This window comes from Carex rostrata, chromosome 28, assembly GCF_964058835.1.
Source record: "Carex rostrata chromosome 28, lpCarRost1.2, whole genome shotgun sequence".
In the NCBI taxonomy this organism is placed as follows: domain Eukaryota; kingdom Viridiplantae; phylum Streptophyta; class Magnoliopsida; order Poales; family Cyperaceae; genus Carex; species Carex rostrata.
The window spans coordinates 2,777,173-2,803,861 of NC_135945.1; the positions used below are offsets into that span (position 1 = coordinate 2,777,173).

Genomic DNA, 26,689 nt, shown 5'->3' on the forward strand with positions numbered 1-26,689 from the left:
CTCCCACATGCATCGATCCTCTACTTATGTGATTCATTTTAGAGTCATTTTTGTCAATTTTGGTCCGATTTGGCCTATTTTCTGATTGTATTGATTAATTCTCTGTGTAGAACATCAGGATACAATATATATATATATATTTATATATATTTTTTTTTTATCATTTTCACATATTTTTAATCAAACAATATTGTAAATGATTTATTTAAAATAATATTTTTTTTGCTATAATTTGTATTAAATTATATAAATATTAATTTATTGATTGTACGGATGAATGAATTCCCTTTGATTCTCAGTTCTATATCAGATAGAGAGGCATATACTATGATTCCCCCAATTTTAAAATGTAAATTTGACATCCAAATAAATTAACAAATTTTTAATTCCCCTAAAATAAAACGTGGTCAAATTAAGGAATCAGGACCCACACTGAGTAGTGGGGGTGCATGGGTTGACAGCTTGGTCAAGGTATAAATACGCAACTTGCGTTACATAAAAAAACCAAAAAATAAAAGAGAGAGCAAAAGGTGAAGCTTCAAAGAGAGAGAAATGGAGGCATCAGATTTTTTCCATGGAATTTTAGAGGTGACGGTTTTTGAAGCGCATCACCTACATAATGCTATCGTTGGACCAATATTTCAGGTTTTATTTATAATATTTTCTCATAAATCTATGCATTTGAGATTTAATAAGGCTATATAGAGAAATTATTTTGTATGTGTTTTATGTTTGAATAAATATCATTTGTTTTGTATATTTTTATTTTACTGTAAAACGATGAGGCGTCAGGTTTAAACAAACAGGAGAAAATGTAAGGAAAAAAATGGATATTGGTCATATTTTTTTATTTTTTGGTGAGTAGTTTCCTAGTTGGTGAGCAAGAAAGTCTTATAAGTTATAAGATTTGTGTCCTTTTCACAAAAGCATGCATCCTTAAATAATTAAAATTTAAATTTTCCACATTGCAAATTTAAGGATTCTGTATCCACGTGATGATTAAAAAAAATGAAAAACGATGAATTAAAGAAGGACAAAGAGGAAAAAAAAAAACAGAAGTAAATGGATCAAATCAGTGTTATAAATAATGGTATGCGGTAGTCGGACGAACAGAGTACCGCCAAGCGATTAATCGGTATGCGGCCGATTAATTGGAATTATGCGGACAATTTAACGTTTTTATTAAATTTATGTATATATATCATAATTTATTTAACTCATTAAACTTATGAAATAAACTTAATTTAATTTAGTTATATTATTATAACATGACACTACGCTTATTTTTCCTTAACGCATAAGCACTTTACACGTGTAAGTAACACATTTATTTAATAAAAAAATAAATTCAAGAATTAAGTTTTTTCAAATACTAATAATATATTATTTGAAAGAAATGAAACATTTCATTATAAAATCACTAAATTTAGTTTATGATAACAACTTAGTTTCATAACAAACATATCGTACCAATTGAAAAAAACTACATCAGTAAGTAAGAAAAATATATAGTATATAAATAAAAAAATAATTAATCAATTTCAAAGTAAGTAAGAAGAAAAAACATATATAAAAAAATATTGAATTTATGTCCAAGCACAAATAAAACTACAATACATGATTTATAAAACTTATTATCACACACAATCACAGAAAAAAATAATCAATATGAAAATAAATATTCACTAGAATAAATGAGAATAAACAGCCAATTAATCGTTTTCATTCACAAATAGTTGTCCGTTAAGTGTATTCGTAATGGTTTGACCGCCGTTAATGATTAAACGGCTGTTTAATCGGCCATTAAAACCGTTTTTACAATACTGCATCAAATGGGTATATATAATATATATGCAACTTGCATTAATTCTCCTAAAAAAAATTTCATTTAAAAAATAATAACATTCTTATTAAATAAACAATTGTTTTTTCTTCAAACTTTACAATGTATGGACATTTTCTCCATTTTTTCCCAAGTGTATCACTCAATTTAAAAAATTCAAATACCAATAAAGAAATTTGAGTGAGGCTATGGTACTATGCATATCACGGGTTGTTACTGTGCTACGGCTCTATATTCTAGTTTTCAAATCCTAACGGTCGATCCGAACCGTTCATCTTGTTCTCTATATTAATATGTGTTTGGAGACCAAATTTTACATTTTTTGAAAATTTTTTACTATTTTTTTAGATATTTACAAAATAACTTGATCTGAAAATTCTGAACCATCCAAAAACAGTGATTTTCAATAAATCTAAAAAAATAGTAAACAAATTTCGAAAAATGTAAAATTTGGTCTCCAAATACATATTAATATGGAGAACAAGATGAACTGTTCGGATAGACCGTTAGGATTTGAAAACTCGAATATAGAGCCGTAGCACGGTAACAAATCGTAATATGCATAGTACCATAGACTCACTCAAGAAATTTTATATGTAAAGTTTTTGAAACAAAATAAAGTTCCATAGGACAATTACCTAGCTAAGAACTGCGGGTATATCACAGTAGCACGAGCTCTGTCTCTCTGTGAAAATATACAGCTTCAACTCTTAAAAATAGTATCTAAAAAATACTGTACAGCTACCTAAAAAAATATACTATTTTCTGAGACAGCCTGAATCACGCTAGCTACACCCATATAGTCATACTGATTCTCTGAGCAGATTCATGCTACATCCATATAATCATACTTATTCTCTGAATTCAAATTGCTCAGATTTTCGAGAAACTAGAGGAAGCACTACATTTGCCTCTGTCGCACAGCAAGGTATATGCCACGATAGATATCGGTGCAGCCCGTGTGGCCCGCACAAGGCTGGTAGAGTTCCACCCGCAGAACCCGGTATGGAATGAATCGTTTCAGTTGTATGTGGCGCATGCATCTCCTGATCTCACATTCTCAGTAAAGAACCAGCTTCCGGTTGGTGCTGACGAGATTGGCCGTGCCACCATTGCTACGGCCCGGCTCTTGTCTGGTGAAGTCATCAAGGAGCGATTCGAACTGCACAGTGAGCTTGGCAACAAGTTGCCTAAGTATGTTTTGTGATAGTTGATTGTATACTGTATTTTGCTGTTTGTAATAGTACCAAGTACCAACAATCTTTTTTTTTCAAAAAAAAAAAACACAACTCAACACAGAAGGAATCCATATTCTCTGAGGTAACATAATATTTCTGTTCACTTAGCAGCAACTGCTAAGATTTTTTTTTTAAAAAAAACATAATATTTCTGTTTAAATCCAAACCGTTTGATCAGAATCCGAATCAATCCGATCCAAGATAAAATGCACGGAGGTTTTTTAATATTTATGCGGATTCTGATCAATCTAAACAGAAATATCCGGTTACCTTGGGGTGATAATATGAATTGATTGAATTCCCAGAGAAGATAAACCGTTGATTTGTGACCCAAAGAGCCCAAGAAACCTACGACCGGAAGAGAATCAAAATAAAAAGGAAGCAAATTTCTTAAACAGGCCAGACCCAAAACTAAAATAATGGTTTGCTTTGAGATTACAAAAACAAGCCTATTTGAGCCCTAATATTTATTTTGTTCATTACGATTTGTTATAGAGTTTTATTTGGGGTAGAGCTTACCTTTGAATTATAAAAATCAAACGCATACTGAAAATCAGTCATATAATTATTTTACAAAAAAAGAATTTAATTTTACAATATTATGACATTTTATTTTAAATTATATAGAAAATAATTCATAAATTTGAAAAAAAAAATGGTGGACTACTTAAATCTGCCTCCGGTACGTAGTATTTTTTTTTTTTTTTTCAAAGTTTATGAAAATCATGTCTAGTTTTCAAATGTATGTCTTCACCCATTTTATTTGAATTAAAAAAAGAAACTGAAAAGAAAATGCTCGCATATATTTTGTTTAGATTGAATGGTTAATGTTAAATATTTAAAAAAACTAAGATACGCAAGACAAATACTTCTAAAAAGGAAAATAGTATAAACAAACAAATAAATAAAAAGTATACAAAGGGTCCTGTATTTACATGGAGTAGAACTAGGGTCTTCTTAAACTTCAAGTTTTTTGTGAGCTCAACTCCAAAGTTCATTAGAAATGACGAATTTAAATCATTGAAATAGATCTACTTGATGAATAATGCATTTATATGTCAAATTTATAAATTTTCAGTTTAATTTAATATAAAATTAAGCGGTCAAAATATAATAAAAAATGAACGCATTAAAATTAACTTGTAAACTTTTTTTTTTAACCACTTAACTTTATACTTAAATCAGAAATTTATAAATTGAATATGTAAACACATTATTCCTAAATTAATAGACCGATTTTAATGGTTTTGATATTTGTTGTTAATTTGAAATTATTTTTGTAAATTTTGAATTTAAGCTCACCAATGAACTTGGTAAACTAATTAGAGCACCATAATTCTGCTCATGTATACTGCAAAAACTTGTAAACCAACAATTTAACATACATGCATACTTAACACACTAGCTATAGCCTATGCTATTGCTGATTTCATATCAACAGGGCAAGCATTGAGGCACAGCTGCAGTACTTCCCGGTGCATACCGATCCCTGCTGGGATGCCGGCATCCGGTTGCCGCAATTCACAGGCGTCCGCCATTGCTACTTCCCGCAGCGCACCTTGTGCAATGTCACTCTTTATCAGAACTCTCACCTCTCCAACGAATTTCAGCCCGACATCCGTCTTACCGACGGCAGCCGCTACGTCCCGCCCAGGGCATGGGAGGATCTCTACACATCCATCAACAATGCCCGGCATTTTATCTATGTCGCCGGGTGGTCCGTCAACACTCAGATCACCTTGGTAAATTACAAGAAAAAAAAGTATTTAATTTTAGTAACTATGGTTTTGGTCTGTTTACTGCTGACTACCTGTTGGATGAAATGCCTGAGTGACAAATGAGTCATTTGTCGGTATCTAACTTAAAAATGGTATTCTAGGTTTCTATTAATGTTTTCTTTTTAATTTTTATACAAGAGGGCAACCAGTACCAGATCTCGCCATGAAAGATTATGTGTATTGACAGGTGCGTGATTCCGAGCGAATGATTCCTGGAACCGAAGGCGTTACAGTAGGAGAACTCTTGAAAAGAAAGGCCGAGGAAGGGGTGACAGTGCTGGTCATGGTGTGGCAGGATCGCACCTCAATTTCCTTCCTTGGAAATGTGGGGCTGATGGGGACACACGACGAAGAGACCTTCAATTTTTTCGAGGGGAGTAAGGTGAGGTGCTTTCTGTGCTCCAGGGACGCCGACATGTCTCTGACCGCTGTTGAACAGGTGGAGCTCATGATGGAGTTCACTCACCACCAAAAGTCGGTTACACTTGATGTTGCTACGGCTGATGGGTCAGGAAGGCATGTTGCTAGTTTCATCGGTGGAATCGACATATGCGATGGAAGGTGAGTTTTATCAAAACTTGAGGTTAAATTAAGTCTTGTACTGATCCAATTGAGGGTTAAGCAAGGTAAACTGAATAAAGTTGAGTCTGGATTCCTCTGCACAATTAGAAATTTACACAGTTAAACAAACATAGCATGACACAATTTTGCAACATATGCAACAGGTATGATGATGAGAAGCATACTTTGTTCCATGATCTGGACACAACGTACCAGAACGATTTCATGCAGAACAACTACTCGCATCTCTTATTTCATGCGAGCCTAGAACAAGGAGGTCCACGGGAACCGTGGCATGATGCGCACTCTCGTCTCGAGGGCCAAGCGGCATGGGACGTGCTCACCAACTTTGAACAGCGCTGGAAGAAGCAAGCTCCTCAGGATCTGCGCAATAGCTTGTTTGATGTTACGCCTAATAAGTTTCCCAATCCCACGTGGCACGATGCACAACAGTCATGGAATGTGCAGGTTATCTCTCTCTCTATATACAGGTGTAAGACTACTATTCATTGGATAAGGGAGTAGAAGTAGTGTGTCCTTAAGCTCACCAAATATCTCTGTGAGCTGAACTTCAAAAACTATCGGATTGACTTCAAGTAATAAATTCAAACCATTGATACAATTCTACTTCACCAGTGATGCATTTACATGTCAAATTTGTAGATTTTTGATTAATTAGTTTAGTAAAAATCAAGTGATAAAAAAACAAATGTTTCTAAATTAATTTAATGTGTTAGTTTTCTATCCATTTTTTTACCACTTGAATTTGTATTAAATTAATTCTAAAATTTATAAATTTTGCATATAAACATGCAACTCGTAAAGTAAATCGATTTCAACAGTTTGAATTCATCGTTTCAAGTCAATCCGATAAGTTTTGAAGTTCAGCTAACCAAGAGACTTTATGAATTATGAGCTTATGAACACCCTAGTTCAACTCTTGGATAAGGTATCTATTAACATATGTTATATATGTAGGTCTTTCGATCAATAGATGACGCATCAGTGGATTTCCCTTCGGACCCGGAACAGGCATAAAAAATGGGGCTTGTGAGTGGGAAGGACGTAACGATTGACCAGAGCATACACGTGGCATACATTGAGGCCATCCGACGAGCCCGGCGGTTCATCTACATCGAAAACCAGTATTTCCTCGGTAGTTGTGCAGCTTGGAAGGAGGACCAGGACAGCGGGTGCCTCAACCTCATAAATACCGATTGAGATTGCCTTAAAAATTGCGAGTAAGATTAAAAAAGGCGAGAGATTCACTGCTTATATAGTCACACCAATGTGGCCTGAAGGGTTACCTGAGGGCGGCTCAGTTCAAGCCATACTCAGATGGACTAGGTGCATTTTAACTGTTTTTAATTGTTAATTTTCTGAAAGAGTGAGGCTATGGTACTTTGCAAAGTGCATATCAATATGTACTATAGATCTATATTTTTGTTTTCAAAGTTTAAACAGTCGATCCGAACCGTTCAACATAATCTCCATATAAAAATGTACATAGTGATCAAATTTTATATTTTTTAGATTTTGTTTACTATGTTTTAAAACAAGTAGAAAATCACCTAATTTAAAATTCGGGACCATTCAAAAGTAATGATTTTTGACCTATCTAAAATTTTCTAAAAATTTTTCTAAAAAAAAATATATAAAATCCGGTCTTTAACTATAGCCTATGGAGATCATGTCGAGTGGTTCAAATCAACCATTTAAACTTTGAAAACAAACATATAAATACATAGTACAGGCCAATTCAGCGCTTTGCGAAGTACTATAGCCTCGTTCTTTCTAAAATAATTGAAGTCACTTTCCATTTGCTAGTTTCTATATATCATGCCAGTAAATCATGTGACCAACAAATTTGATAGGTTGACCATGGAGATGATGTATGAAATAGTAGCAAAGGCGATAGAGGAGGCTGGCCTGAAAGGGAAGGCACACCCGTGTGATTACTTGAACTTCTTTTGCCTCGGTAACAGGGAGGCCCTGGCCCATGGGGATTATGTGCCTCCAGATAAGCCAGAAGAGGGGACTGATTACTCGAGGGCACAGATTAACCGGCAGTTTATGATTTACGTTCATGCCAAGCTCATGATAGGTTAGTATATTTACAAAAATAATAAGTTACTAAATATATCATGTATTTTATTGCTATGTATATGTATTATTTCACTTATTATTATTATTATCATGTTACTATTACTGTTTCTGTTACTGTTATTCTATTAACACTAGTGAGTTAATAATTTCAAATGTACAGTTGATGATGAGTATGTGATAGTTGGATCGGCAAACTTAAACCAGAGATCACTTGCTGGTGACCGAGACACTGAGATTGCACACGGGTCATACCAACCATCACACCTAAATGGGCCAGAAGGCCACGCTGGTGGTCAGATTTATGCATACCGCATGGCACTGTTTCACGAGCATTTCATGAGCCATTGCAAGCAACCGAGTGACATTTTTCTCAAACCGGAGAGCTTGGAGTGCGTCAGGACAGTGAGAGAAGTTGCAGAGACTCTATGGGAGATGTATCCAGGAGATGCTATCATTGATTTCCCTGGGCATTTGCTTCCTTACCCGATAAAGGTCTCCGACAGTGGCGAGTTGTCGGATCTTCTGGAAAATGGATTCTTTCCTGACACTAATGCAAAGGTGAAAGGGGAGACATCTCTGATGCTACCTCCTCTACTTACCACTTAAGGCTTGTAACTGTTGTAACTTGTAATTACCTACAAATGTAATTTTTAATTTTTTTTTTCTTTCTTTAATTTCTAGTATTATTTTTCTTATGGAACTGTTCTCTATTTGGGTGCAGATTTGTTGACTTCTTGGTCAAATCTGCTATGTGTCAGTAATTTTATTTTTATTTTCTGATGTATTCAGATGTAAAATATGTGGCAAAGAAACCCTGCTAGACTAATAACTCTTTTTTATTTTCATATAGTTTTACCGTAAATTTAAATCTCCCACTTCCAGTTGCGGTACACAAAATTTGTTTTATATTTGTAGCTTTTTAATTTCAAGCGTGATTTCAGGCGGAAATCACTTATATACTTGTTTCTAGTGTTATTTTGAGGTTACCAGAAAAACTCGTTTCTAGAGTTTTATTGAGTTTTTCTGGTAACCTATTTCATTTACTGGTAACTGCACCAAGTCCTAACTCCTTTAGCAGGCTTCTATCAACCTAGAGAACTACAACTTCTCTTTGTGCATCCATACAAGGGCTGATATATTGATTTTAGGGTAATTCCTACCAAGGCTGTATTGTTTTACCAGTAGTATAGTTTCAGTGACCTTTACAGTTTCTTTTAAGACCTTAGCTTCCTTCTTGGTCTAAATTGGTACAAATCATTTTCTTATGTTTATAGTTATTTGACAAGGTAACATGAGTAATGAGAAAGGTGGGCTTCCAGTTACAAATCAATTTCTTATATCATCCTCCTTCCTATAGTGTATCAATTATATGGTTTTATTTTATTTTATGTACACATGACAATAGTCTATTTTTTAGCAATTATGAGATCATGCTAAGGGGAGGAGAAAAGAAGAGGAAGATGATGACATCATTGATGAGTACTTTAGTGATGAATCTCTCAATTCAATTGTCAATGACAAGTTCGATCTTGACATTGGAGCTTATGAGAACCAGGGGAAGATTCATCGAATTCGCATCCTCTGAGATATCTCATATGGTGCGTGACTCTTTGGAAAATCTCAACAGTTCAACTACGTTCTGCACGAATCTCAAAACTCAAATAATATTTGCCCCCTGTGCTATCCCGAATAGGAACCGGACACATCGGTCACGCAATGTTGATATTTTTTTTAATTGTCAAAATATTCTTTTAGAAGTAGATTATCAATAGAACTTGTGGACCTGAATAAAATAAATTAATATACACAATGTTGGTAGATTTTCATGAGTAGAACTAGGGTGTTCTTAAGTTCACCAAGCTCTTTTGTGAACTTAAGTCTAAAACCCGTCAAATCGGCTTCAAATGACGAATCCAAACCGTTGAAACCTGCCTACCTTATAAGTGATGCATCTACATATGAAATTTTTAAACATTTGAATTAATTTAGTATAAAGTCAATCGGTCAAAATTAGAAGGTTAATAAATTAATTTTAATGCATTCATTTTTTGAAAGTTTTTTGACCGCTTGACTTTATACTAAATTAAATCGAATGTCTAAATTTTTTACATGTAGACACATCATTTGTAAGGTAGGCGGATTTCAACGGTTCAAATTCGTTATTGAAAGCCGATTTGACGGGTTTTAAACTTGAGTTCACCAAGGAGCTTGGTGAACTTAAGAACACCCTAGTTCATATAATAAAATCTTGTTTTTTTTTTTCTGGTGATATCTTTAAAAATCTTAAAAATATGACGAATTACAAATAACTAATACAACATAATATTGTTGTATTTCATAAACCTAACTTGTAAGAAAAAAAAAATCATAACGTATAAGAAAAAAGTGAATTTTTAAAACATAACTGATATAAAGTAAAACTATTTATGTATTAAAATATTTAAATAATAAAATTATTATCTGAACCAGATACTAGCCAGTGTCTATTGGATAGAATCTATGCTGCTCAATTACAGCCGAGATTCCTTTTCATCCCCTTACTGTTCCCTCCATAAACACACCTCACAAGAATCAAATCACCTTCCTCCCTTCTCTCACAATTTCACAATGGGACAATCAACGGTGGAGATCGACATGGAGCGTGCCAAAGGTGAGGAATTTGATGATGACGAGAACTCTCCAGTGGAGCAGGTGCGCCTGACGGTACTGACAACCGATGACCCATCTCAACCTGTTTGGACTTTTCGAATGTGGTCGATTGGCCTTTTCTCTTGCGCGCTCATGTCGTTTCTCAACCAGTTCTTTTCGTATCGTACTGAACCTCTCATTATCACTCAAGTCACTGTTCAGGTTCTTGTTTAAACTTGTAAATTTTGTTACTTTGGATTCCTCTTCCTTGCTTGCTGTTCAGGTCATGTGTTTAAGCTTGTTAATTTCTGAAATTTAGAGAAATTTGTTATTTGGCACTATGGTGCAGTTATGGTGTTCTTTTCTCTCTCTCTTTTTTCTTGGTCTTTTCTCTTAAAAGGCAACACCTCATCCCACAGTAACATACTAACATGATAATAACAATAATAATAATAATAATTCATAAGTTATTTGAAATAATAAGTCATATTATTGCAATTTATTAAATCTTTTCTTTTTGTCATAATTTTCTACAAACAAAGTAACCTTTTTTAATACTACAGGTTGCATCACTTCCAATTGGTCATCTACTTGCGAAACTTCTACCGGAGAAGAAATTTCTTATTCCCGGGTGTGGCAATCGTCTTTTCTCTCTAAATCCAGGTCCATTTAACATAAAGGAGCACGTGCTCATCTCTATTTTTGCGAATGCGGGCTATGCATTCGGATACGGACCTGCTTATGCTGTCGGTGTAATTGACATCATCAGAGCATTCTATCATAGACACATCTCCTTTCTCGCTAGTTGGCTTCTGATCATTACCACTCAAGTAATTGTTCTCACGTCTCAGCTTTATTAACAGAACTAGTTTGATTTCACGCACCTCAACTAATAGAGAAAGTAAAAAAATTATATAATTGATGCGCTGTATGAAGTCAACTTAGCTCTGTTAATTTTTTTACCGAAAGGAGCCCCCAGCTCTCTCTTGTTAAGTTGTTATTGTTATTTATTTATTTTTGTTATTTTTGTTATTTTTGTGTAGGTGCTCGGATATGGATGGGCTGGATTGATGAGGAAGTATGTGGTGGAGCCGGCCCATATGTGGTGGCCCATTACCCTTGTACAAATATCTCTCTTCAGGTGTCTTTTTCAATTTCTTTTTTAATGCATTTTCTAGAGTAGAACTAGGGTGTAAATTTGGTGAACTCAAGTCTAAAATCTATCAAATTGGCTTCAAATGATCAATTCAAACCGTTGTAACCTGTTTACCTTACGAGTAATGCATCTACATGTAAAAAAATTAAATATTCAAATTAATTTAGTACAAAGTCAAGCGGTCAAAATTAGAAGGTTAATAAATTAATTATAATGCATTCATCTTTTGAACGTTTTTTTGACTAATTGACTCTATGCAAAATTTAATTTTTTTACATGTAGACGCATTCCTCGTAAAATAGGCAGATTTCAACGGTTCAGATTCGTCGTTTAAAGTCAAATCAATGGGTTTTAGACTTGAGTTCTACTGCATTTTCAATATTATGTGACATTCGTAGTAGGGGAATCTGTTCCTATGAACAAGTCATTTTCTTGAAATTTCTATAGTCAAGTTTTCCAATAATACTGTCACATGAAAGTCGTATCTGTTCCTTTCTTCTATCAAAGCCATCCGTTGTTCATCCATCCTCCTTCACCCAACAATTTTTATGTTCAATCAAAACAGAGAAAAACTTGTACCGGGGGCCATTGATTACTACAGCAGCCTTTTTGACATTTAGAAATTATAGCTCCACTTACTTGGACCTGATACTTCACAAGTCAATTATAGCTCCACTTACTGCTTGACAATTCTTGACCACTGAAAAAATAACTGTTTTAAAACTTAATAAATAGTAAAAAAAATTCAAAAAATGTAAAATTTGATCTCTAAATACATTTTAATATAGAGATTATGTTGAATGATTTGGATCGACTGTTTAGACTTTGATAGTAATAAAATCGAATTGTTGTAAGATGTTGTAACTTACAAATATTGTAAGTGGGTCCCTCCTCGTATTTATGTGTGTAGATATATGAGGAGGGATCCATTTACATCCTTTTTTGATAACGCTCTTAGAAGCTATTTGAAGTTCTATGTACATAGTTATTTTCATTGAAAACTATATGTCAGGCCAAAACCTAGATACTTCACACTTGAAATATTTTAGATCAAGTATATATCTGTCATGCAAAGAGCATATGCTCAACATGTTGCTTTTATTTTAATGTTCCTCATATTTCCAGCCTTTTTACTGACGTTGAACTAGGAATTTAAAATAGGAAAAATTTCTAGTGTACCCATCAAAACTTTCAAAATAGCCAATATTCCTATCAAAATATTGAAATTCCTTATTTCCCCATTCTAAATTGAAATCCTTTCTTATTTCCCCATATATTGATTAATTCTGAAAATTTAAGTTAAATTTATTATTTTATTTTATTTTAAAATTTAAATGTCTATTTTGTCATTCTATTTAAAACTAAGATCTCCTTTTTCCTTCTTCATCCCATCTTCTATGAAGCATTGAAGCTCTTGAAATTCCCTTCCATTCTTTCATCCCATCTTTTATGAAGCTCTTGAAATTTCCTTCTATTCTCCTACTCCTCCTGTATCTAAAACCTTTCCATCTTCATATGTATATCTGAAACAATTTGTGCCAGCGACGCATGCTCTTGCTTGCTCCTCCCCACACATATATATGTATACATATCAGAATCGTATCTCAGAGTCTTTGACTCTTGAGTACTCTCCTCTCTATATCTCATTTCACGCTCTTTCTATTAAAAAAGGAAAGGAAATCTGGTAAATATAAACTAATTGAAGAAACTAATTGTTCTTTATTCATCAAAATTGTATATCTTACAATGTACCATTGGGAAAAATAGAGAAGAAAGGAGAGTGAGCTGTATTTCGTAAACTATACATATCAAATAAAGAATGAAAATATGGTTAAATCCAATGCAAAATTCCCATGACGCATTTGCTTGATTTACCAGGATATGCTATCTTCCAATTAATGTTGTATATTTTCGACATGAGCAGGAACAAGAAAAGAAAGGGGTAAGTACATCCGGGCCTCTAAATTCAATTCCCCTTTACACTTTATGGTAATTGCTAATTAATATTCTCGAATATATGCTTATCTTCTTCTTCCTCTACATTTATCTTCTCTTCTTCCAGACTATTTAAAATATGTTCTCCTTCTCCATTTTTTTCTTTCAAATTGACAATTTTAGTTGAGAGCAACTGTATAAAAGATGGGGTGAAGAAGAAAGGGGATTTTAGTAGAAGGGCAAAATAGACATTTAAATTTTAAAATAAAATAAAATTATAAATTTAACTTAAATTTTCAGAATTAATCAATATATGGGGAAATAAGAAAGGATTTCAATTTAGAATGGGAAAATAAGGAATTTCAATGTTTTGATGGGGATATTGGTTATTTTGAAAGTTTTGATGGGTACACTACCGTTGAGATTTGTGGATGAAAAACTTACTTTGTTGAGATTTGCACATGAAAAAGTTTGAACGTTTGAATTCATAATAACAGGTTCCTGTTATTCCCAAAAAATGAACAGCACATTTATTTATACTATAGTTTGTGAATGAATGCATTAAAATTAATTTATAGACCTTCTCATTTTGCTTGCTTGATAATTCTGAACCACTAAAAAAAAGCAATTTTTGTAAAATACTTAATAAATAGTAAAGAAATTTCAAAAAAATGTAAAATTTGATTTCCAAACACATTTTAATATAGAGATCATGTTGAACGATTTGGATCGACTGTTTGGACTTTGAAAATGATAAAACCGAATTGTTGTAAGATGTTGTAACTTTCAAATGTTGTAAGTGGATCCGTCCTCATATGTATGCGTGTGTATAGATATATATATAGAAAATGGCTAATATCAAAACATTTGTTCATGGACCTTAGAACACACATTTCGGTTTTTACATTTTCAAACTCCAAATAATCGATCCAAACCGTTCAACATTCAATCTATATTAAAATGTCCTTGGAGGCCAAATTTTATATGTTTTGAAAACTTTTTACTATATATTAAGCTAGTTTTAAAATCGTTGTTTTCAATGATCTAGAAGGCTTTCATTGTTTATTAAAATCAGTGATTTTAAAACTGACTTAATAAATAATAAAAAATTCCAAAAAATGTAAAATTTGGCATCCAAGTACATTTTAATATTGATATCACATCTAATGGTTTGGATTGACTATTTGGATTTTGAAAAATTGAAAAACTAATTGGTAGTATAGGGGCTCCAGAACAAACATTTTGATATTATCCAATCTATATACATATGTATGTAAGCAGAGGCGGAGCTACAGTAGTACAGTGGTGGGCAGTTCCCCACCGCTGAATTTTGATAATCAAACTTGAACACATCTAAATTTCAATTTTTGCCTATCTTAGATTATATGCCCACCCCTGAATTTTGATAATCAAACTTGAACACATCTAAATTTCAATTTTTGCCTATCTTAGATTATAAATTTTGCCTACCCTTGCAGTGTAAATATGTTCTAACTGCCCACCCCTGAATTTTGATAATCAAACTTGAACACATCTAAATTTCAATTTTTGCCTATCGTAGATTATATGCCCACCCCTGGATTTTGATAATCAAACTTGAACACATCTAAATTTCAATTTTTGTGTATCTTAGATTATAAATTTTGCCTACCCTTGCAGTGTAAATATGTTCTTCTCAACTCCTTTTTTGGACTGCAAAATCAGCTTGAAAAAACTGTATCTCTTTTCCATTTTCGTAATTTGTTGGATATGAGTTTTCCTCCTTTGATTTTCAAATATTCTCTAGGGAAGATGATCTCTTCATCCATTGAACATGGTTCACATGAGCCATGCATGAGCCATCAAAGAGTTTGTGATGAAATGATGTGAGCTATGTCTATATAATAAAATATCAATTATAAAAGGCAACATGTCCGATTTATTGAGAGAAAGCTGGCTCTTTCCTTTACTTCTCCACTCCATTATATATCCATAGGATGTCTCCATTTTTATTTATTGACTCTCATTTCTTTAATTATTCCTCTTTTCTCTTCTTTCCCTCCATGTCTGATTTGTGTTGAATTTGTTTTTATATTATTTTTTTCTGCATTTCTTCATTTTTCCTTCTATATTTTAGTTCTTTTGCTTTTTTATTTTCCTTTTTTTTTTAATTGACTAAGGATATGAAAAAAATTCATGAACATTTAAAATTTTAATGAAATATGTAGTTTTCTTCAAAAGATTTGCCTAACCAAAATCCTGGCTACCCCACTGTATGTAAGTATATGTATATACGTGTGTGTAGTTTCCTGTTTTATCCAATTTCGGAAAATATTTCCTTTTCTCTTTTAATTGGTTGTACTTGATGCAGGGCACTACATGAAAAGGAGGAGAAGCGCATGTCACGTGCAAAATTCTTCATGATTGCTCTCTCCTGCAGCTTCATATGGTACATTTTCCCAGGTTTTCTTTTCCCGACCTTAACCTACATCTCTTGGGTATGCTGGGTGTTCTCCCGCTCGGTCACGGCTCATCAGCTAGGCTCAGGGATGAGAGGTCTCGGACTCGGTGCCTTCACCCTCGACTGGTCGGCCGTCTCTTCCTTCCTCTTCAGTCCCCTCATCAGCCCCTTCTTTGCTATTGCTAACATTTTTGTTGGCTATGCCCTGTTTATGTATGTCATTATTCCAGTCTCCTACTGGGGTTTTGATTTGTACAATGCTAAGACATTCCCGATTCTCTCTTCGCATTTGTTTACGGGTAATGGCTCGCAGTATGATATTGAAGCAATTGTGAATGATAAATTTGAGATCGACATTAATGCTTACCAAAAGCAAGGAAAGATCCACCTGAGCACATTCTTTGCTTTATCATATGGGCTTAATTTTGCCATGATTGCATCTACGCTTACGCATGTTGCTTTCTTCTATGGAAGGTGATATACCTTTTCTTCTTTTTGTGGCTTGTACCCACTTCTACTAGTTTCCTTTTTGTCTAATTGGGTACTGATTTTGTCTCACTCTATTTATGAATTGTCTAATTGAGCACTTAAAATCAATATCAGAATAATCAAACTGGTACTAATTAGCAGTGTTTTACCTGGCTACCATGAAACTAGAGTGTTTTATTTCTGTCAAATGATGTCACAAATGGAGTTTGCCACTTTGCTGGCTATTGCAGGGAGATTTATGAACGGCTTCGTGTCTCATACAAAGGAAAGCCTGATATACACACAAAGTTGATGAAGAGATATGATGACATACCAGCTTGGTGGTTTCACGTTCTACTGGTATTGAGCCTTATTGTGTCTGTACTTCTTTGCACAATTCTTAAAGACCAGGTGCAACTTCCATGGTGGGGCCTCCTCTTCGCATGCGCCATGGCCTTTGTGTTCACCCTTCCTATCAGCATCATTACTGCAACAACAAATCAGGTATGTTGTATATTTATGTTTTTTTTTTTTTAACAAAATTCCACCTTTAAATAAAAATCTGACTACTTTTACAAACTGAACGAAATGAAAAAAAGACACCAGGACTAAATGTGATAACAGAATATGTGATGGGTTTGATAGTGCCGGGAAAGCCGATTGCAAATGTATGCTTTAAGGTGTATGGCCACATGAGTATGTCGCAAGCCATTGCCTTTTTGTCTGATTTCAAGCTTGGCCACTACATGAAGATCCCTCCCAAATCCATGTTTCTTGTCCAGGTAAAATATGCCTGATTTAGCTCAACATTTTAAAATGGAATAACCGGTACATAGAAGCTGACAAAGTAAATGGAGTTGTGTTTGACCAAGAAAAATTATGGTCTAAAATTTCAAAATGAACACTTGTGCTAGAAACTATGGTCCATTACATTAAAACAGTAATGAATTTAACCAAAAGAACTAGTGCATTAAGTTAGGTATGGTTTCATTTATATTGCTACGAAGTCACAAAATCATGTATTATCTTGTGGAATACTAGTTAGGTTTTTCTCATAAGATGCCCAGAGTACCCTCATTGATTGATGTTCTTCTCTAATTATATATTGATAGAGCAACTATACGACATATTGTGAGAATCCTAAGGATGTAATGAAACAGTTTCCTTGTATAACAATTCCTGCTTCCATCAGTTTGTAGGTACCATCTTTGCTGGTACAATCAACATAAGCGTGGCATGGTGGCTTCTTGGCTCAATCCATAATATCTGTCAAGACAACTTGTTACCACCTGACAGCCCATGGACATGCCCTGGTGACCGAGTCTTCTTTGATGCTTCTGTCATCTGGGGCCTGGTGGGTCCCCGTCACATTTTTGGCCCACTTGGCAATTATGCAGCCCTCAACTGGTTCTTCGTTGGTGGGGCCATCGGACCAGTCATTGTATGGCTATTCCACAGAGTGTTTCCAAGCCAGTCGTGGATCCCTATGATAAATCTTCCAGTTGTTTTTGGTGGAGCCATCATACCACCAGCAACAGCATTGAATTTAAATATGTGGATCGCAGTGGGGACAGTGTTCAATTTCTTTGTTTTCAGGTTCCGTCTTATTAACATATTTGATTATCGCTTATTGGTTTATTTCAATAGTTGTGTTCAAATAACTACTCATTTAATGATGAAAATCGGGCAAACATTTACTGAAATCACTCCAAAAATTCATTTTTCATTGTCGGAATTACTATTAATGACAAACAAGTTTGTATCATAATGATGCTTTTGTTGAAAGATTCAGAACCTTGTAACCTGTAATTTTAGTACAAGTTAGTTTCATTTCTAAAAACCAACTAGATGTACTTAACTGATTTTCCATTGCTCTCAGAAATTGAACAAATATTTTAAGCTACATATGATACAAGTAGTCAAATTAATATTAATGGTATACCAAGATAAATTATCAAAGTGCCATTTGGAATAAGTACTGAACATTTTGGTACAACAGATATAGGAAGAAGTGGTGGGAGAGGTACAATTATGTTCTGTCAGCAGCGCTTGATGCAGGAGTAGCGTTTATGGCAGTGGCAATATACTTCTGTTTATCCATAGAGAACGTGAATCTCGATTGGTGGGGCAGTGCCGGGGAGCACTGCCCGCTTGCTACCTGTCCCACTGCCAAAGGAATAGTTGTGGAAGGCTGTCCCATCTTCTGATTTGTCTACTAAAACTGTATTTTGTAATCACGAGTACTATTACAGTAGTTTGTTGTCTGTTAGTATGGTATATGTTCTTTTTCAATTTTTTGAAGGCTGGTTTTGTTTCAGCAAAAATTGTGTGATAAATAATTGTTTTAAGTGCCCTTAAATACCCTTTCATGGATTCATGGTATTGAGCATCTTTAACTAATCCTTGAGGTGTACTGTTTGTTTTGTTTTTTTTTTTTTTGTTGTGAAGTATAACTTGCTTTTGTACTGCAAGAAAAATGCTAACCCATCCAATTCAACAGACCAATCCAACCCAACTAGTTTTTTACTAGGTTTGTGTTGTAGGGGCATCAGGTAGGATTTGGATATTCATGTATATTTTGGCTAACCTAATATTTGATATTGGATTTTTGAATTTATATTTTGAAATCCGCCTGAATCCAACCCTCATATAATTTCACAATATATATATTTTTTAAATATTTATATCACAATAATAGTTCTAACTTCACTAAAACAAGTACATCGAATATTACACACGAGAACAAATCTATAATTCATTCTCCATTTCTAAATTCAAGAAAAGAAGAAAATGGGGAGCTTTTTTCTTTGCAGGGTGGGTGCTGGTTCATTTGGAAAAATAGAAACAACATTATATATATTTGAAGGAAAGGGAAATGATCGAATAGGTGTGGCGGAGCATGCGAATCAGGAGGCCTTCTTGTGGCTCCGATACTGTTAGGTGTTAGGAGGGGTTGTTTTGTAAAAAATCATTGATGGCTGTTTCTTCAATGTTTTTGCTGCTGTAATTTATCAGTGGTTGTTTTCTTTCTGGTTTTTGCTGTAAAGATGTTTTATTATTTGGATGATGTATGCAACTGATAGCCTGTATCAGGTTTTCAAAAAAAGAATATTACACACAAAGTACTGATATAATATATTTCCTCCCTCTGTGCCCCTCACTTTACACCAATTGTCACTTGTCGGAGACAGTTTCCGAAGCAAATCAGATTGATTTGGCAAACATACCCCCTTACGGAAGAGATTAATCTAAGCTTTGAAAAATCTGTAAATTTTTCTAATTGCTTTTAGTCATTACACCTCTGGCCGCCCTTACATTTTTTTCTTGTCCAATTTTCTGGAAATCTGTCTTTCGGTTAGTGCTTGCTACAAACTTATAATTTAGGATTCGTAAATAAAACCTAATTTTAGATGTTGAAGCTACATGTTTTATGTACCTCTTTGTATAATACCAGTAGAAAAATTATTTCATCATGTAGCATTTTCTGATTAATAATGGTACTGGTTCATGACCGGTTCTTTTGAGTGGAAGTGATCTATTAGAAAACTGACTGCTACAGGAAACAAGCATAATTTTAAACTGGGTGGTACAAGATGGTCTCAAAATATTTTTATAATATACCCCCAGATTGGATACAAGACAATAGAATAATAATGTCATAAAAATTGAAGTACATAATGAACAAAACCAATGTTGATACAACAAATTACATACACATCAAATTGCAATGCAATATCTGTATCATTATGCTCCTTTTCTTGAGCCACAACCATATATACTCACACTGAATCGACCTTCAAAATTTGCACGTAAGCTCTGCACCAAGCGATCAACAGTACGTGCACTCGGTATCAGAATGCTTCAACAGCTGAACCAGTGCTGCTTTGTGGTTTAACATTCAAAAATAACAAAAGATTGTCATTAATTTGAATGTGTTCATTAATTAATTGCTGGTATGTCAATATCTCTTTCTAATGAATTATGGGGTGTTAATAAATTTTTTCTACACATTTAATATATTCAAATTCGGTGAGACAAATATGAGTAAGAATTTATTTCTGAAGCGTAACAAATAAGGATATTAATAATAAAGATAAATTTTATTTGCTTATAAGATAAGAATATGTTTGTTACCATTACTCTATAGAATAATTGATAAATACAGAAATATATGATACTTTTGTTTCATACATTCAACTACTACTACTATTATTATAAGATTGAATCATACAAATATTTCATATAGTATTATTTGATTAGTAATTTATGACAGATTGATTAATATAATAGTTTATATATTTAATAAGTAATTTACATTTTTTAAATAATAAATTAATCATTATAATTTTTTTATATGTTATTTATTATGTTAGTTCTTTGAATAAAAAAAGAAGGTCATTAATGTTAGTAAGTTATACTATTATTACAGTTATTATTAGTTTATTATTACTGTTACTGTTACTATTATTTTGTTCACATTAATTAGTGAGTTGATAATTTCAAATGTACAGTTGACGACGAGTATGTAATAGTTGGATCAGCAAACTTAAACCAGAGATCACTTGCTCGTGACCGAGACACCGAGATTGCACACGGGTCATACCAACCGTCACACCTAAATGGGCCAGACGGTCACGCCCGTGGTCAGGTTTATGCTTACCGCATGGCACTGTGGTATGAGCATTTCATGAGCCAATGCAAGCACCCAAGCAGTATTTTTCTTGAACCGGAGACCTTGGAGTGCGTCAGGACAGTGAGAGAAGTTGCGGAGATACTATGGGAGATGTTTACAGGAGATTCTATCATTGATTTGCCTGGGCATTTGCTTCCTTACCCGATAAAGGTCTCTGACAGTGGCGAGTTGTCGGATCTGCTGGCAAATGGATTCTTTCCTGACACTAATGCAAAGGTGAAAGGGGAGACATCTCTGATGCTACCTCCTCTACTTACCACTTAAGGCTTGTAACTGTTGTAATTACCTACAAATGTAATTTTTAATTTTTTTTTCTTTCTTTTCTAGTATTATTTTTCTTATGAAACTGTTCTCTATTTGGGTGCAGATTTTATGACATCTTGGTCAAATTTTCTGATGTATTCAGATGTAAAATATGTGGCAAAGAAACCCTGCTAGACTAATAACTCTTTTTTATTTTTATATAGTTTTAGCGTAAATTTAAATCTCCCACTTCCAGTTGCGGTATGCAATTTTTTTTTATATTTGTAGCTTTTTTATTTCAAGCGTTATTTCAGGCGGAAATCACTTATAATACTCGTTTCTAGTGTTTTTTTGAGGTTTTTCCTTGGTCTAGTAGATACTCGTTTCTAGGGTTTTAACATAGTAGGAAATATCGATATCGGGATCGAGATCGGTCCCGACTGATACCGATCCGGGATCGGGGTATCAGTTGGTATCGGCCGATTCGGATCGGAAAATCGGACTTTTTAGTCATAAACTTGTTTTACACTAAAAAAAAGGAAAAAAATTGATAAAAAATTAATTTGTCAATAATTTATGTTTAGATAAATGATTACAATCAAATAACCCACTAATACAATATAATACAAGCATTAAAACTATAAACATACTCTTTCACTGTCAGAAACTATGTCGTGCTGGCTGAATCACTTCATCGTCGTTTGTATAATGATAAAAATGGAGATATTGTTGTCCGGAAGAAAAAAAAAGATATTGTAAACCCAAATGAAATATTGTTAACATCTTTAATCACGGATTCATATTTCTCTATTTCAGCATAGTTGATACTTGATACTCTATTTAATCAATGAATGTGACGAGTTTTCAGCATGTGCATAGTTTATACTATATTTAATCAATCACGGGTTCAAGTTTGTCACACCCCAACAATAGGGCCGACAACCCGCCGCGTTGTCAACGCAAGGCGACTAAATTATCATGCACAATCTTATAAATATATATATACATACACTACCAATGTAACATACTAGTTTTTTAATACTTGAAAATATTATTTTGATAAGAAGTCAAACTCGTAATCGAAGGAATTATTATTACGATATAACATGTTTAAACTCTCCTTAAAGTACTGTAAATTTATTTTGAACAATTATTTGGGAAAATTTAATTTCAAGGTGATATAAGATATTAGATAGATCGCCAATTTCTTGAAATGTTTTATAATTTGTCTAACAATATATTAATTTGAATTAAGATTTATTTCCAAAAATATGCATTATTGGAATTTTAGTACTTTATTAATCAATTTCTTTGCTATATATATAAAGGCATAGTGTAAATGAACCCATCATTTTGAATAATTAAATTGTTGTTGAATTTCATTTATGTTATAAAAGTGTAAGAGGGACACGTGTTAACCACTTACAATATGATTACTCAATATTTCAATTATGCCACTCACCTAACTCCATTATTTTTTTCCCGTATTATGTTTTTGTCCCTCCTCTTCTTATTCTTTTTGTCTCCAAATTAATCATCTCTCACATTTGATTATATCTTGTTAACTCCGCCAACTCAATCCCTTCCACCTACACGCCATCATACCCTCACCATTTTGTACATTTCAATCTCCATTGATGTTGCCACTAGAAATTGGAAAGAATATGAAGGGATCTGGAAATGACATAACAACCAAAGCATGCAAAATAATAGAAGGTGTGTGCTCAAATTCCTTGTCACTTATTTCAAGTTCTTGGCATAGTTCACTCTTCTTAATTATTCCCTTTGCTTGATTTAAAGTTTGGTTGCCCCTTAAATAGCACTTCCTTGTTTTGTTGACCATATACACTTGAATTGGGGATTATTGTTGGGTTGTTTGGGAATAATTGTTAAAAAAAAAAAAAAACTTACAAAGAGTCTTGAATTCAGATTTAATCTAGCTTTCATGTAAATTTGTGAAATATAAAAGAATTGCTATTAAGAAATTGATACTTCATTAGAAAATTTAAGTTGTTTAGATGCAAGCAACTTAATTTGTAAAATGGTAAGTGAATAATTGTTTTTCTAAAAAAATTAATTTCATTCATAATAGACTTTTGCAAGATGTTTCCCCAAATTTATTTTCTGACTAAAAGTTAACCAAAGAGAGAGTATGTGAAATATTGTTGTACCGCAATTGACCTCTTTTATGTCCTTGACTGAGGCTCAATCAGGAATTTCGCAAATTCTATCGGTGATGGTTAACTAAATTGATAGAGGGCATTATTGAGCTATATTATAATTGTTGATTTAGCTTGCTTTATTGTTGATTGCTTGCTTATAGTTGTTGATTTGACTTGCTTAATTTTTGATTGCTTGCTTATAATTATTGATTTGTGTTGCTTGAATGATATATAGTTAATATAGATGAATTTTGGGGGCAATAATTAATGTTTGCAAGGCATGCATCATTATTATGATTTTCAAATTGCATAGTGAGGTAATTATTACTATAGTTTTCAAATTGCATGCTAAGAATACTTGAAATGCTTTAGGACATGATTATATTTTTCTTAAGCTAGTGCATGACATGGTACGAAGCACTCCCACCAAACATGAGTTTGATTTAAATGACCCATTTGCATGATATGGATGCATAAGTATTTCTTCTAAATGCATGACATGAATACATAACTTTGTATGTAAAGCATGATTTTGATTTAAATGAACCTTAGCATGAAATGGATGCATAGTAATTTTCACAAATGCATGGAATGAATGCTTAAAATTGCATGTGAGGCATATTTTATTGTTTGAAGTACTTGGTATGCTTGAATTGACTTGTTTGAATTATATTATGCATTGTATTTATTAGTTGAGTCAAAAGGATGCATGCATGAGCATATTTTTATTTTGAAATGAAAGCTTGACATGATTTGGAAAAGAATGATTTGAAATATGATGCTGTGAACTGTGTTAAAGAACCAGATGTCTGAAACCTGACGATCATGTATGCACCCTATTCGGGGTAAGCGTGCAATTTTTGTTATGTAGGCGCTGAACTTGTAGCGCATAACATAAATTGCACAGGCGCCATATTCGGGGTAAGCGTGTAATTTTTGTTATGTAGGCGCTGAACTTGTAGCGCATAACATAAATTGCATAGGCGCCATATTCGTGGTAGCGCATGACTCGGTTATGTAAGCGCTGTACTTGTAGCGCATAACTTTAGTCATGTAGGCGCCCTATTCGGGGTAAGCGCATAATTTCAGGTTATGGCCATAACAGAAATTGTGTAGGAGCAATATTCGTGGTAGCGCATGATCGGAGTCCTGTATGAGTCTTGACGGTCATGTAGGCGCTGAACTTGTAGCGCATGACTGAGGTCATGTAGGCGCTGTACTTGTAGCGCATGACCCAGTATTGTTAATACCAAAATGGTTATCTAATATAGTTATATTTTATTCTATCATGAATAGTCTTGAACAAAGCATGATTATATGATATGGTTGCACAACTAAATTGGATTGAACTTTTTAAATCTATTGCACATGAGCATTGCATGTCATAATATTTATTTGCTTGATTGGTTTGCTATAAATTGTTTTTATGACTTGCTGATTATAAATTGTTTCTCTAAGTAGCTCATTTCTTTCGCGGTATTTGAGAAACTTCTTAAATTGAACTTATAATTATGTTTCTTGACTGAATATAGTTGGTAATTTATATCCTTGGACTCTTAGATTATTGTAGTATGTATTGTTTTGCTCGGTGTTGTTTTGGTTTCAGTTGGTCGGATCTAAGGATAACTTGACTGGAACTGAATACCGCACTGGGAGATTTTCAATCTCTCACCGCTCCACTTTGTGGGTTCCAGGTACGGAGCGCAAGACGCCGAGGTGAGATGTCAAACACAAAGATTGCGGAATTTGCCACAATAAAAGTATATGTTGTTTCCGATAAATCTGCTATGGTATTTCATTTGTATTTTGTTATACCGTATCAGATTTATATCGATTTGTTTTGTTACATATAACTCATGACACTTTGAGAAAAAAAAAATACTTCATGTATTGTGGCTTATCTACTTGTCATTGGTAATGTATGTATAATTATGTTGTGTATTAAAATATAATCGCCTTGTGCTGATGAGCGCAGCGGGTTGTCAATCCTATTGTCAGGATGTGACAACCAATGACATAGACAAGAACCACGATACTGTAAAAACTTAGCGGCATGTCCCGCAATCTTCTAGTTCGACATCTCGTGTTTGTGTCTTGCGCTTGGTACCTGGAACCCACCGAAGTGGAAAAATGTGAGAGATTGAAAATCTCCCAGTACAGTATTCAGTTCCAGTCGAGTTATTCTAAGATCCAACTAACGGAAACTAAACCAACACTGAGCACAAGTAAAATAAATCCACAATGATAATGTAAATCAAAGAAACAACTTGCAAAAATTAAAATCAAAATAGTAGCATGTAATCTGTTCATGAAGGAAATATGCAATTGTCTCATTTTCTTAAAGTAACCATAAGTTTCCAAAGTGTAATTCTCAATGTCCAATAGCATGATAAGAAATTTCCAACATCCATGAAATGCTAACAAGTGACATCACATGCAAGCTAAATATGGTCCCTACATAGCCCAGCTATGCGCTACCCGAATATGGCGCCTATACAGCCCAGCTATGCGCTACTCGAATATGGCGCTTACACAGCCCAGCTATGCGCTACCCGAATATGGCGCCTACACTGCCCTGCAATGCGCTACCCGAATATGGCGCCTACACTGCCCTGCAATGCACTACCCGAATATGGCGCCTACATAGCCCAGCTATGCGCTACCCGAATATGGCGTCTACACAGCCCAGCTATGCGCTACCCGAATATTTCACAATTCAATTCAATTGCTTCCAATAACATTATACCAAAATTTCTGAAAACATGATGATCTCTTATATGCAACATTATACATTCATGTTTGAGAAAATATAGTCATTTATTCATATCAAACTATTCTAAATAATAACAAACAAATATAGTTGGACTAACAAACAAGAGATCAACACGCATCAAACAATAAATTAGCAACCAAGGAAACCGACACCTGATTCAACTAATGTCAAACCAATTGATTGAAATCATACCGTGGTCTAATCTTAGCAGTTAATACAAAAACCATTAAATACTATACTTGAGGTTTATGCATACTTGTCTAAATTATAACATCTCGTCTAAAGATTGTCACCATGCATACTGATTTGGTTAACAATTCACTACAAAAGTTATTAGAATATCTACTAATTTCTAATGCAATTCATTTCTATAAACTCTACAGTTCATGTCATGCAAGCAGAATTTGTTTGTACCAAATTCATGGTTCAGGTTTTATTTCGTCATGCATGTACTAATTACAAATTTTGTATATAATTATTGCTTCTTACATTATATCACATTTTTATGCCATGCAAATTTAAACCATAACCATATAACTTATCTACACTTATCTAGAAATCAGTCAAACGATTCGACAATTAAAAGCAAGCTACCCACAAGCACAGTCATCACACAAACAACAATTAATACTAAGCAAACAATAAAACCCACAAACAAACAACAA

General features: G+C 33.7%; 1 protein-coding gene, 1 long non-coding RNA gene and 1 pseudogene across 3 annotated transcripts; all 3 read left to right on the top strand.

Annotated features, from left to right (window-relative positions):
• The first annotated feature begins 513 nt into the window (after positions 1 to 513).
• On the top strand, positions 514 to 8,368 carry LOC144545740 (phospholipase D alpha 1-like; annotated as a pseudogene). Its single transcript, XR_013508574.1, has 8 exons — positions 514 to 645; positions 2,721 to 3,037; positions 4,523 to 4,823; positions 5,047 to 5,420; positions 5,585 to 5,888; positions 6,399 to 6,767; positions 7,295 to 7,524; positions 7,687 to 8,368. The product of XR_013508574.1 is annotated as a phospholipase D alpha 1-like (transcript).
• Positions 8,369 to 10,062: 1,694 nt separating this feature from the next.
• On the top strand, positions 10,063 to 18,553 carry LOC144545716 (oligopeptide transporter 4-like). Its single transcript, XM_078294263.1, has 8 exons — positions 10,063 to 10,376; positions 10,718 to 10,984; positions 11,198 to 11,295; positions 15,596 to 16,159; positions 16,405 to 16,657; positions 16,753 to 16,935; positions 17,346 to 17,749; positions 18,153 to 18,553. The coding sequence occupies exons 1-8, from the start codon at positions 10,134 to 10,136 to the stop codon at positions 18,358 to 18,360; spliced, it is 2,220 nt and encodes a 739-aa protein (XP_078150389.1). The 5' UTR covers positions 10,063 to 10,133; the 3' UTR covers positions 18,361 to 18,553.
• A 4,082-nt stretch (positions 18,554 to 22,635) lies between these two features.
• On the top strand, positions 22,636 to 25,151 carry LOC144546015 (uncharacterized). Its single transcript, XR_013508662.1, has 2 exons — positions 22,636 to 22,805; positions 24,946 to 25,151. It is a non-coding gene; the product is annotated as an uncharacterized LOC144546015 (long non-coding RNA).
• Positions 25,152 to 26,689: the final 1,538 nt, after the last annotated feature.

Coding starts and splice junctions, on each gene's coding strand:
- LOC144545716 (XM_078294263.1), top strand. CDS start 10,134: ATGGGACAATCAACGGTGGAGATCGACATGGAGCGTGCCAAAGGTGAG. Junction 16,658..16,752: donor TTACTGCAACAACAAATCAG/GTATGTTGTATA, acceptor AATGAAAAAAAG/ACACCAGGACTAAATGTGAT. Junction 17,750..18,152: donor TTCAATTTCTTTGTTTTCAG/GTTCCGTCTTAT, acceptor TTGGTACAACAG/ATATAGGAAGAAGTGGTGGG.